The sequence below is a fragment of the Heliconius melpomene genome, chromosome 21, assembly GCF_056956725.1.
Source record: "Heliconius melpomene rosina isolate 202511_hmr_F chromosome 21, ASM5695672v1, whole genome shotgun sequence".
NCBI classification, from domain to species: domain Eukaryota; kingdom Metazoa; phylum Arthropoda; class Insecta; order Lepidoptera; family Nymphalidae; genus Heliconius; species Heliconius melpomene.
Genome location: NC_140409.1, coordinates 14,438,964 through 14,452,165, shown reverse-complemented (window position 1 = coordinate 14,452,165; position 13,202 = coordinate 14,438,964). Strand labels below are relative to the sequence as shown.

General features: G+C 34.5%; 1 protein-coding gene across 3 annotated transcripts; it reads right to left on the bottom strand.

Moving 5' to 3' along the window:
- Positions 1 to 8,241: 8,241 nt before the first annotated feature.
- On the bottom strand, positions 8,242 to 13,087 carry wus (TM2 and DnaJ domain-containing protein wurst). Of its 3 annotated transcripts, none has more exons than XM_085206075.1 (4): positions 13,067 to 13,087; positions 12,494 to 12,741; positions 10,125 to 10,272; positions 8,242 to 9,513 (listed from the first exon to the last, which is right to left on the bottom strand). In XM_085206075.1, the coding sequence occupies exons 2-4, from the start codon at positions 12,731 to 12,733 to the stop codon at positions 8,795 to 8,797; spliced, it is 1,107 nt and encodes a 368-aa protein (XP_085062201.1). In that variant the 5' UTR covers positions 12,734 to 12,741; positions 13,067 to 13,087; the 3' UTR covers positions 8,242 to 8,794. The 3 variants fall into 3 exon arrangements, with proteins under 3 accessions (XP_085062201.1, XP_085062200.1, XP_085062199.1); XM_085206074.1 differs by lacking the exon at positions 13,067 to 13,087 and adding an exon at positions 12,910 to 12,944; XM_085206073.1 differs by lacking the exon at positions 13,067 to 13,087 and adding an exon at positions 12,921 to 12,942.
- Positions 13,088 to 13,202: the final 115 nt, after the last annotated feature.

Here is a 13,202-nt window from a genome sequence, read left to right as displayed (position 1 = left end):
AGAGATAAAGACTGCATCGCTTGAGCTCTCAAGGTTATACCGAAAAGTGCTTATGAGAAGTGCTTTGACGATTGGAAAAACCGTTGGCATAAGTGTATTGTATCTGAGGGGGATTACTTTGAAGGGGACAACATAAATATTGATAAATAAATAAATATTTTTTCTTAAAAATACAAAGTCACCTTACTTTTTGAACACACCTCGTATACCGAAGCAGAAACAAACTATACGAATTATATAATATGAGGCAATGGAATCAAGATCCGGAGTTCTTGTTAAAAGTTAGAAATTTTTCAAAAATATTTAAAAAAGTTTGTGTTCAGGCGAAGTCTCTGTATATAAGAGCAAAAATTTTGAAGTCTAATAATAAAATTAAAGCTACATGGGATGCTACCACTACTGTAACTGGGAGATTTAGAGCTGTCAGTGAACCTATTAAATTAAAAGTTAATAATATAATCTTAAATTCAGATTTAGAAGTGGCAAATACTTTTCAAATTATTTTTTCTAATATATCTACTGAAGTAACACGTTCACTGCCATCATCTCCTTCGGAAGCAGAATTAATACTAAGAACCCATGTAAATAGTTGTAGACAAAATTTTGTGTTTAAGAATGTGTCACCAGATGAAATTGTCAAAACTTTTAAAAGCCTTAATTTAAAGAAAACTGGTGACTTATGGGGCATGTCTGTTAAAGTTTTTAATTCAATTATACCTAATATTGCTCCTTACCTTACTTTAATTTTTAACAATTGTGTAGAATCCGGTACTTTTCCTGATTTAATGAAATATAGCAAAATAGTGCCGCCTTACAAAAGTGGAGATAGATCTGAACCTGGAAATTACAGACCTGATTTCTGTTTTGCCATCCTTAAGTAAAATATTTGAAAAAATAATGTTCAACCAGCTCACAATTTTCTTAAATATTAACAATTGTTTCCATAGTGAGCAATATGGTTTCACCAAAGGTAGGTCCACTACGGATGCGGGTGCCGCACTCCTAAAGCACATTTATGACGCATGGGAGAGGTCACAAAATGCAATTGGAGTGTTTTGTGACTTATCCAAAGCCTTTGATTGCGTAGACCATGTAACTCTGTTGTTAAAACTAAAACATTATGGTATACAGGATACTGCCCTTGACCTTATTGCCTCATATCTAAACCAAAGAATCCAGACGGTTAGTATAAATAATGTAAAATCATCTGGATCTCCTCTAAAGATGGGCGTTCCACAAGGATCTATACTTGGTCCTCTTTTATTTCTTCTTTATATTAACGATCTGCCTTTTTATGTGATATTGTACTTTTCGCGGATGATACCTCTTTAATATTTAAGGTTGACAGAAATATAATAAACTATGACGAAGTGAATAGTGCATTATCGCATATTCTTCGTTGGTTTGATGTTAATAATCTAATGTTAAATGCTAAAAGAACGAAATGCATCGAGTTTGCCTTACCAAATGTTAAAAAACATAATTTTAATGTAATAATTAAAGGAGAACCTCTTAATGTGTCGGAATCAGCTATTTTCTTAGGTGTTACTATAGATTCCAAACTCCAGTGGAACGCTCATCTGGAAGCACTTGCAGATAAACTCAGCTCTGCCGCGTTCGCAATTAAGAAAGTAAGACAAATGACGGACGTTGACACTGCCCGAATAGTGTACTTTAGCTATTTCCATAGTATTTTAACTTATGGAATGCTGCTATGGGGCAGTGCTTCAGATATCAATTCAATATTTATTCTCCAAAAAAGAGCCGTAAGATATATTTATAATCTAAGAGCTCGAGATTCTCTGCGAGATGTTTTCAAAGATGCAGGTATTATTACAGTTGCTTCCCAATTTCTATACTATAATATTCTCTTTGTCCGACAAAATATACATTGTCATAGAAAAAATAGCGATAGTCATACGATAGAAACGAGAAATAAAGATAAGCTTGTTACACCAAGTTTTCGCCTCCAAAAAGTTAATAAATCCTTTATGGGTCTGAGTATACGTGTATATAATAAAATTCCGCAGTGTATTCTTAATTTGCCATTACCAAAATTTAAAATATCTGTAAAAAAAATTCTAACAAGTAAAGCTTATTACACTGTTCAAGAATATTTAGAGGATAAAAAAGTATGGAATTAATGTCTATTGAATGTCAGGCAGGATAGCTGCCAGCTAATGTAATAGTAAAATATACCATTGACTTTAAAAAGAGCAACTGTTGAGTTTCTTGCCGGCTCTTCTCAGCAGAACTGCCTTCCGAACCGGTGGTAGCTTTTTGTTGACATGTACATTCGACGATTCAAAAGTGCTTATAAAGTTTATTTGAATAAAGAATATTTTGAATTTGAATTTGAATTTGAATTAGATGTAATAATTACAACGGAACCTAATATTAATTATTCTATGTTATGTTTTTATAAAATAGCTGGATATCATATAAATATTTATGCTCGACAAGGACGTATGTCTCGCGTGTTATGTCCTCGGCGGAATGTGTTTCCATTACGCTCAACATTAATTATGAAAAAATTTATTTAATAGCAATGTATAGACCAACAAAATTTGGCAATCAAGATAGGATCAGGGACTTTTTTGTGGAACTACGTAATTTATTGGGTAGCTTACCTGCGCACTCAAAAGTTATTTTTTGTGGCGACATTAATATTGATTTGTTAAAGCACCGTGATAATCGTATTATATTATATGAAAATATAATGGCTGAAAATGGTTTAACCAAATGCATATGTGTTGTAACCCGAAGGGAAGTTGTTATGGGCAATGTGGTGGAATCGTGTTTGGACCATATTTATATTAGGGCACCATCGGCTTTAATTAATTCGGCTGTTTTGAAACATAAAGTATCAGGTCACTATTATGTTTCGGCGGCTATACAATGGAAACGCGCTCCGTCAGACCACTGCGTCGTCCAAGGTAGTAGCGAGGCGCTCCAACGGCCTGTTACTGTTACCCGATACGTTTTAGATAATCGATTAGTGAGAGAAAAATTGCTGTTTGTTAACTTTACTGATTTATTGAATATTCAGTGCCCTATTTAATTATATAAAAAATTCTGTAACATATTTACTAATATATACAACGAGTGTTATAAAATACAAATTGTTAAAAGTAATAGAAATAATAAAAACTGGATAGATGAGGACTTAAAAAAGATGATTTTAGAAAGGGATAGGTTGTTTAATATGTGGTGCAATGAGCCAAAAAATATGATAAAAAGATTAAATTATACTAGGTATAGAAATAAATGTACAAAGGCTGTAATTAAATGTAAGATTAAATATGATAAACAGTGTATTAAGGATTGTAATAAAAATATTAGAAAAATTTGGATTAAAATAAATAATGTGTTCGGTAACGATAAGCAATCGCTAGATAATTTAATACTTGCTAATATGGGAAGCTTAGGCAGTGTGAAAGAGATCTGTGACACATTTGCCGCGAACTTCTCGAGGGAAATTGACCTCATAACACATAAATGCTCGGAAAATTTTTTACACAGAAATAGTTATGTAAATAAATCGGATGTTAGCATGAGGTGAAAGCCAGTAAGTAGTAAAGATGTTAAATGTGTTATTAATTATATGAATAAAAATAAATCGATCTCGTGCGAATGTCGGATTTAAAGCTAGTCGCTGATAAAGTAAGCCCTGTTTTAGCAAACTTAATAAATTTGTCAGTTGGCCAACATAGATATCCTAATAAATTAAAGGAGGCCATTATTCGTCCAATCCATAAAAAGGTGACCGTAAAAGTTTCGCCAATTATAGACCTATCGCGATTTTGTCTGCTATTGATAAAGTTATTGAAAAATGCTTAGTAAACCAACTCGGAAAAAAACAATGTAATTAATAAATGTCAACATGGTTTTCGGAAAGGTAAAAGTACTAATACATTACTAACAAGGTTTACAGACGAAATTAACACCTTTTTAGAAGAGAAAAAGTTTGTCGTGGCTGTATTTTATGACTTCGAAAAAGGCCTTCGATACTTTGGAAACGGAAACCCTGTTAAATGAAATGGACGAATGTGGAGTGGGACGGCCGCTGAACCAGTGGTTCCGCGACTATCTCACAGCACGCTCTTTTCGTGTGAAGGTGGATGACGCGCTCAGTGAGACGACTGAAGTGGGGTGCGGTGTGCCGCAGGGGTCGGGGTGTGGACCAGTATGCTACTTGCTGCGTGTAAATAGCTTATGCTAAACGTAATTAAAAATTGTTCATCCTACATGTTTGCAGATGATTTATGTACTCTGCGCCCGGGCACCAACCTTGCTGAGACGTGTCACTTAGTCCAAAGTGATATGGACGCAGTTGTTAAGTGGTCGCATGACAACGGCATTATTCTAAATTCCGACAAAACTAATTTTCTTATAATTCGTTCACCTTATCTGTGTCCTACGGAGTCGGCACCGAATATGTATACACATTGTTTTGCACGCTTCCATAATAACCTTATTAATTGTCAATGTAAACCTATTGAAAAAGTAGATTGTGTAACATACCTGGGTGTTAAAGTCGACGAGAACCTCTCCTGGGTCTATCATATCGACTATCATTGTAATAAACTAAGATTGCTACTCAGCAAATTTTATAATTTAAGTTTTAAAGTTCCAGCTGATACACTAAAATGTTTGTATTTTGCATTAGTAGATTCAATATTGGCCTACGCTCTCGATTGCTATGGTCTTGCTTTTAAAACTCATATTATTAGGCTTGAAGCGTTACAGCTAAGATTTTTAAAACTTCTAGTAAATAAAAAAAACAAAACAAAATTGTAAAGGTAATTATTCTAAATTATTTAAAATTTGTGACATACTCCCCTTAACCTTAAAACATAAATATCTTTTGGCCATTAATAACCATAGCAATCGGGAGCTGGGCCTTAAATTAGTCCATAATGAGTATGGCACGCGGTCGATGTCCGCAGGCAAATTCGAGGTTCCTAGGGTACACAACTAGTATGGTGACAGAACCCTAAGAAAACGTGTACCCTATGTACTTAATGGTTTGCCTGAGGACATACCTACATGCCGCGTGCCAGACTAAAGGAGGTTTAAAATTAAACTTAGGGAGTATTTTTTGTCAACTGTTAATTGAACAGTTGACAGAAAATACTTCTTAGTTTGATTTTAAACCTCCTATCTAATATTAATGTAATTTTAATTTAAATCATATGTATAGAGACTCGAGATCCTACAGTCAAACTCACAAAGAGTTTTGCAGGACATAGTTTAACTTTTTTATGTATTGTAAAATGGTATTAATGAAATACAAAAAAAAATAAAATAAAAAAAATGAGAAAATTACAATCTATATATATATAAAAGGACTTGACCCCACTGTCTTCCCTCAGACAGTGGGGTCAAGTCCTTTTATACACAGCCGTAATCGCGGTGCGTAGAAACGTGAAATTTGGACAGATGTTTACTTTCGTTATCTGGACATCCACTAAGAAGAGATTTTGTAAATTTTTAACCCTAAAGGGGTGAAATAGGGATTGAAAGTTTGTATGGAAAAAAATTAAATCGGCACCGATTTTTATAAAATTTGAAATGAAGATTTTTGAAAGTATTTAATTGAACACGTGTTTCATCGTTTTCTAGAATTCGCCCCCTAATAGTGCAAATAAGGGGTTGAAAGTTTGTATAGTTTTTTTTAAATCGGCACCAATTTTTATAAAATTTGAAATTCAGACTTTTAAAAGTATTTAATTGAACACATGTTTCATGGTTTTCTAGAATTCTTCCCCTAAGGGTGCAAATAAGGGGTGGAAAGTTTGTATGGAAAAATCTTTAAAACGCTACCGATTATTATAAAATTGTTAATTTAGACTCTTAAAAATATTTAATTGAATATGTGTTTCATGGTTTTCTAGAATTCACCGCCGAAGGGTGCAAATAAGGGGTTGAAAGTTTGTATGGAAAAATCTTTAAATCGCCACCGATTTTTATAAAATTTGAAATATAGACTCTTAAAAATATTTCATTGAACACATGTTTCGTGGTTTATTAGAATTCACTGGGTTAGCACACTGACAGACGATAGCTCACGGCGATTACACAGTTTAACGTTCGTATTCTTCTTCGTTCGTTTGTTCTTCTTATTTTATACACAAATGACACTTAATTAGTTTATTTCACAAAAAATACAGTAAATTATATATTTTAGTACTATTAAATACACATTTTATAATTAGAATTGAGGAGCTATTCATTTGACATGTTGCCTAGGCCAGTGTTGCCCTAGTAAAGGATTGCTTTAACTTATTGTATAACTTGTAAAGGTATACTAAAATAGAATGCTTTAAAAGAGAACTTTGTCTTCAAACCAGGGCGAGAAAGTGAAAATTAATAATTCCATGTGGTAAGCGAACCCACAACCGTCGAGCCCACAGTGGGACGCTGTGCCACTCTGCTACGACGACCTCATCACTATGGTTTGATTTTCAAAGAATAATGATAATTATAAGCTATTCTTAACTTAACTTCGGGCTTTATCGCTAGCGGGGTAGTCAGAGAGAACGGAGCGCCAAACGCTACGGTCTCTGCATACCTCTTTCGCCTCGTCCACTGTCATCAACCTCTTCATACATGCCTTTCGCGAAAAAGCATAAAAAGCATAAGCTACAAGTATTCAATTTATAAATAAAAGCAACTATTGTATTTTGGCAAATTTCGGTTTATAAATAAAAAAAAGTGACTTATACGAATATAAAATATTTTGTGCGGTAAAATCGCTACAAAATAATTGTTTAATTTATTGGCTGACAATTTGGTTTTAAATATATGGATATTGTATCTAAAATTACACCGTTATTAGAACATGAAAGTCATTTAGATTAGTACACAAATAATTTTGTACTTCAAAAGGGGGGAAGCCGCGAGCTGGTCCCTATGTATAATATAGGGACCAGCTCGCGTATATAATATACACTTCGCTTAGCCCTTATGTAAGTATATCAAATGGAACTACTATTACTACTAATAGTGCTAGGTACATAAAAGCACTTAATTACATATAATACGTGCCCAAAGTCACCGACCACACATCGAAGCGATCAGCGTGATTTAATATCTAAGCCTATATCCTTCCAAACAACCTATTCGAAGCAGTAGTTCCTAAGATTAGCTCGGACAGACAACCTGTTTGTAAAGCTTGATGATATTAGTAAACATACTCATAGTATATATTCATAGTATTGACGTCTGGTACGACCATACGACTGTAAACGTGACAGTTGTGCGTTCGATTCCCACTGGGGAAATGAAATATTACTTATTTTTATTTCCTCGCACTTCTAACAGGGCAAAGCGTGGTGTTGACTTCCGCCACTCCACCCGCAGTAGCTGGAGAATCGGTGGAAAGTGAGGAGCCGAAGTGTTGTAATTCGAACGGAGAGTAACTAAGTTTCCAGGTTCCCTCTGCCTACCCTGGTATATGCTGGACACAGCGTAAAATAAAAAAAATATATTTTATAGCTACATATTTTATAGTTGGTTGTCATATAACTAATTATTATTTACCGTCGCATTGGCATTCAATTTTGGATACAAATTCATTCGCATATATCATATCGATAATATGTTAATTTCGCAAAAAATATTTATAGTAGATATAAAACAAAAGTTTGTAGGTTTATACAAAAACCGGTTTCGTACTTTTTCTATCATAGCGAGTAGGTTAGAAAGTAGGAATTTAGTGTTAAGACACTCCGTTTCCCACGCTCCGCCCAATATCCGAGACATTGCGTGTTGAGTGGCGGAACTCAAGTCGCCTTATCTACCAGGGCGGAAAAATTAAAATAATTTAAAACATACCATACCAGTGGAGATCGGACTTACAACCAATACGTTTAAAGTCAGGTGCTGTCCCACAGGGTCACGAGGGCCTCAATATTTTTAAATTTTAAAAAGTCTTCGTTGTTACAAAACTTAAAAAGAAAAACAATTTCTACTCTGAAATGTACTTCAACTTGATAACAAGGAAAAACGACGCGTTAAGTTATGCCAATCAACACGCCATGCGTCTAGAATTAGGACTACATTCCCAGGTTCCCTCTACCTACCCTGTTAACAGCTGGATACAGCTAAACTAAAAAAATCATGAAATATGAAAGTAGATACGGCCTAACGCGACGGCCGCTCTTTGTCATGAAATATATTTCTGGGACAATGATTAACTTAAGCATAGTTTTGAAATATACAATTAAAAAACATCAATAATTTATTTAATATAATTTAATGTCACAATTATACAGAAAATACAAATTTAAAATAGATTATAACTTAAAATACACTACCATAAAAAAACCTCGGACGGAAGGAGGACCGGACGAGTAGGCTCGCGTGACCCAAACTTATGTACTAACATTGTGTTATTTCGAACAAGGACGTTTCGGAGCTCCGTAAGGGTATCTGTAACCGTAATAAGATACGATATAAAAGTTTCGGATTATTTCGGATTTAATGTAAAATTTTGAATTTTATTCATACTCGCTGTTTGCAAGAATGTCTCATGACTTGTTATATCCCGTTTTTGTTATACCATTCTTGCAAACAGTCATATCAGTACCCTGTTGCATCCGTAACATCCCTGATTTCATAGTATTCGTTTCGCTGCTCATATTATAAATAATGATTCATATCAAATTGCAACATACAAATATGAGATTAAATATTTAAAAAATGCATAATTTCTATCTTCGACCACAATCTAACTTACATTTGGCATCATAAATGCATGTGGGTGCTATCTCTCGCCACTCTCAGCGCTCTACACGTGTATAGTGTCAGGAGTGTCTGCAGTGTCGGAATTGTCTCGTTTATTGCGGCGTGCGCGGCGGTGTTTACTGCTAGAGAGTACCTCATATGCGCGCTGAATTTCAACGAAACGGTCGTGCGCCAGACGGCGTTCAACTGCGTCTTTTGCACGCACTTTGTCCGGGTGGTAGTCACGCGATAAACGCCGCCAATGCGCGGTGATATCTGCTTGAGCCGCGCCCGCAGGCAGCCCTAACACACTCAAGGCGTGCCGTTCACCGCGAGGGTCTGACAGATCCACCATCTGCCTCCACACTTCATACCAGCCATGATGCTGCGCGTAACGCCACGTGTCCGCAACACACTGTTGAACATCCAACCACCAAGGACTAGTGAAGAAATGATGCAACGCCTCGTATATCGGCACCTCGTCGCCCTCGCTGTCCGTCACCGTGCCGTGGAAATACAAATAGCCGCACCATAACGCGGCGTAGACCGCTGCACACACAGCCAGTACTGCAACGCGGCGTATAACGCTGCGTCTGCGGGGAGGAGTGCGACGCCATTCCTTAGAGAAGGAGTCAAACGCGAGGGCTGACGCGAGTACGACAGCGGTGAGCCACAGGCTTTCGTCGTACAGGTAGTAGCGAGCGGGGTAGGCCACGTATGCGGCAGCTAGCGCCCAGCGTAACCCGCCACGCTCACGTCCTATGTTGCCCACCGTCCACACACCTGTACACAACACAATCTATTCAATTCTTTTTTTAACTTTTTAGTCAAAAAAGAATAAAGGTTAAAGGTTATTACACAATAGGGACAGAAAAGTTTTAAAAAAATAACGAAGCGGGATTCGAACCCGCGTTTTATGTGATGTGAACATATGGCTCAGTGGTCAGAGCGCTTGAACAGTTTCCAAGAGACATAGCTTTGATTTCTGCAACGTACCAAATCTTTAAAGATTTTCTAAAACATACAGCACACTTAATATTCACCTTATAGCGTTGATTGTCCTACTTTAACAAATATTTTAACACAAAAATCATTTCACAGCATTGGTGGTTTTATAATTGATAGAAATATTGTGATCATGAAATAGTATATTGGGATTTTTTTTAATATACGTTTTATAATCTGTTACTATTTTTTTTTCTTTTTTCTTTCACGCCTTGCAAACTTTGGGAAAAATATAACGTAGTTAAAAATCATAAAAGACCGTCGTGGCCCCGGAGCACAAGGGTGTGACAGTAACACGACGGTTGTTGGCTCGATCCCCCTTCTTTCTCTGTGTGAGGTACAGCGTGAAATTAATAAAAAAATTATGAATTTAACAAATGCATACTTACCAAGGGCGACAGCAAAAGGCACAAGGAGGTCTAAGTATCTAAAATTAATGCCCCAGAAGTCGTCAGGAGGAATGGCCAGCATCATCATCTGCCCCCAGGAGTAGGCAACCACCATCATGCCAGAGAAACGATTGATGGAGAATGGAGGCTGTGGAACAACACTAATATATCTTCGTTGCAATATAATAATAACAACTCTCTTGAAATTATAATAAAAATCAAACATTTTTTTTGATAAATTATTCATTACAATAAATAAGTATGTCATTATGAAATATCAACATGGTTCACTTTACTTGAGCAAGCCTCTGAAACCTCTCAAATGAATGGAACAGACAGTCACAATTCACACAAAGAAGCCATCTTACCACATATTATATCAAAACTAGAAATGTCTTAAGTGAAATTACTCTATTATTACAATAAGAGACAGTTGCCTACTTAGACATTGCATACACTCTGTTGAGCAAAGTAGCCTAATTGAATTACTATTCATTTACATTCATTTTTATATTTCAAATGAGAAGCTGTTTTTTTATATTTTAATAATATTAAGTGAAAATATACTAAAAATTTATGACAGAAAACTATTGAATATCAATTTTTTCTACCATTAACCAACAAAATGAGTGGAAATAAGTTACAATTTTACAAAGACTATCTTGAGAATACTATCAGCAATGATTCCATGTTTATATTTATATATTGGAAGAGCAAGCACCTTGGCCTCGACCAGGCTGATGTGGATCAGATATTAGTAGACAAGTTGCAACAGGTATATACAGTACAGCCCATGAGTCGTAGCATAAATTCAGTGCGGTTTCAACTTGCTGACTGTACTGTGCATTTAATTTGTTCACATATATTTTTTATTTAGTTCACTTTTATCACACATATTAGTGCTCAGTGCTATAAATCAACATAAATAGATAAGTCTGTTAATCAACATAAATAGATAGATAAATAGTAAGTAATGTTTCAAGGGAAATATAAATATGCCTATTCATTAGCAGCTTTGTAATTTGTACTTCTTTAAAACCAGTAGTATGTTAGTTTATAAAATTTTTATGATATTTATATGTTGGTTCCAAAACTGTAAAAATATAATAAATGTAGTGTAAATTTGCAATTTATTATTAGTATAAATTAAAATACAAAAACACACTTTATGTTCCTTTGTTAATAAGTTACATTTATAAATTATAATTTATTTGTCAGTCAGATTGGAACACAATGTTCTTGGGTTTGAGCACCAATTGGGAGAATAATTATATATAAATTATTCATTTGCCCACTCTGATAGACAATGGGTAGCATTGAGACCACTCAACAAGCTATATCGTGAAAGTTGAGAAGGCAAGTGGGGATCAGATGTCTTAACACTAGGTTCGCCCAAATCTTTTTTGTTGCTTACATAATATATATAATAATAATTACTATAAATAAAAAGCCAAACATTTCATTGCACATAAAACATGCTTTTTTTATTTACCTCAACCAACAACTTCCATCACCCCGATGTTGATCCTTCATAGAATAGAACAATAAAGCAATTAATACATAGACTAGTAACCCTTACTTAATAAAATAATTAAATTAATATTAATAAAAGTTTGCTAGAAAATCATAAATAAAAATAAACAAAATGTTGATAAAATAATGTATCTGTGAGTTTCTAGCATGCATATTATACCAGCATTAAAATTAAATCAAATCAAAAAAGTAATATTAATAAAGCTGATATAACAGCAATGCCTTCAGAATTTGGCAGAAAGTGGGGAACAGAGTGTCTTGACACTTGGTTCCCTCTGCCTACCCTGCTGTGTGCGGGGTATCCCATATGGTGTGAAGCTGATTTGATTTGATTTTAATAAAAGTTATAGAAGAATTAAGAAGTATGTTTAAGAAGATAAAATAAAATGTTTATTAAAGTATATCAGTGTTGTATGCTAATAAATAATAGTATATAAAAAAAATTAGAACCAGAAGTGCTTTTATTGGTGGTGGTTCAACCTTTGGAGTAGTAATGTTTGCAATTTGTTAAAGAGCATTTTAAAACATAAGCAATAGACTTAGTATTATCTATAGTGCTCCTCATATATTATGGAAAAGAAAAGATTTAGTATGTATTACAAAATTGTATAGAGATTAATAAAATTGTAGTCACTAGTAGTCACAATAAAAGAAGTTTTTTAAGTAAGCATGAAAATTTAAAAATAAGTTTACTTACTTTAGATTAAGTTAGTTTACTTTAGATTAAGTTAGTCTATCTAAACACCTAAAGAATTAAAAAGGGTCACATATCAAAAAATATATTAAACAAGCAAGTGCAAAATAAGACAAAATGTGCATTAAAATAATGTACCCACCTTCTTATTTTGTAGCATTCTTTTTACCAATTCTTGTATGTATTGAGGATCTTCGTTGGCATCTCTAACGTACCGAGGTATCCGCAACACTTCACCCAGCCACCCGATGCCGAAACCCCCAAGGGTTGTCCACCAGACGAAGGCATGTCTATCACGACGCAAGTAAAAATGATGTACGCCGAATAAACCACCGAATAACCACAGTATATAGGTCACAATTACAGATTTCTCGTTAGGCATGATGACGCCTGTAATATTAACCAAAATATCGTTCTATAATTGTATACTGTTTATACTAATGTAATAGGGATATACATATACATGGATTATATGAAGATTAGTAAGTTGTTGTAGTTATTTCATAATAAATTTATATCTAAAATGAATAGGCACTATAAATTTCTAATTTAGCATACAAATTACAAACTAATAACGATGCGTTGACAACAAGGAACGACTGACATAACGGCACGTCAGTGTGTTTACGTCAGCCAAATTTGTTGTTCGGATACTTATAGGTTGTACATAATCTTAATATCATAGTCTTAATAAAAATAAAATAAATTGCTTTACACTGTATCCTTTATATAACAGAATCGGCAAATAAAACCTTATGTTTGAGATTGATAAATTTACACCTTCACGACCCCCAATTTATGAGAATGTGGAACGGGAATAGTGGAACTCAATATCTTGCTTTGTCTACCAG

What these genes read in the sequence shown, in the direction of transcription:
- wus (XM_085206075.1), bottom strand. Translation starts at nt 12,733, where the DNA reads ATGCCTAACGAGAAATCTGTAATTGTGACCTATATACTGTGGTTATTC. An exon ending in GAATGCTACAAAATAAGAAG is followed by an intron (nt 10,273 to 12,493) that starts GTGGGTACATTA and finishes GTTGTTCCACAG; the next exon opens with CCTCCATTCTCCATCAATCG. An exon ending in GCCTTTTGCTGTCGCCCTTG is followed by an intron (nt 9,514 to 10,124) that starts GTAAGTATGCAT and finishes TGTTGTGTACAG; the next exon opens with GTGTGTGGACGGTGGGCAAC.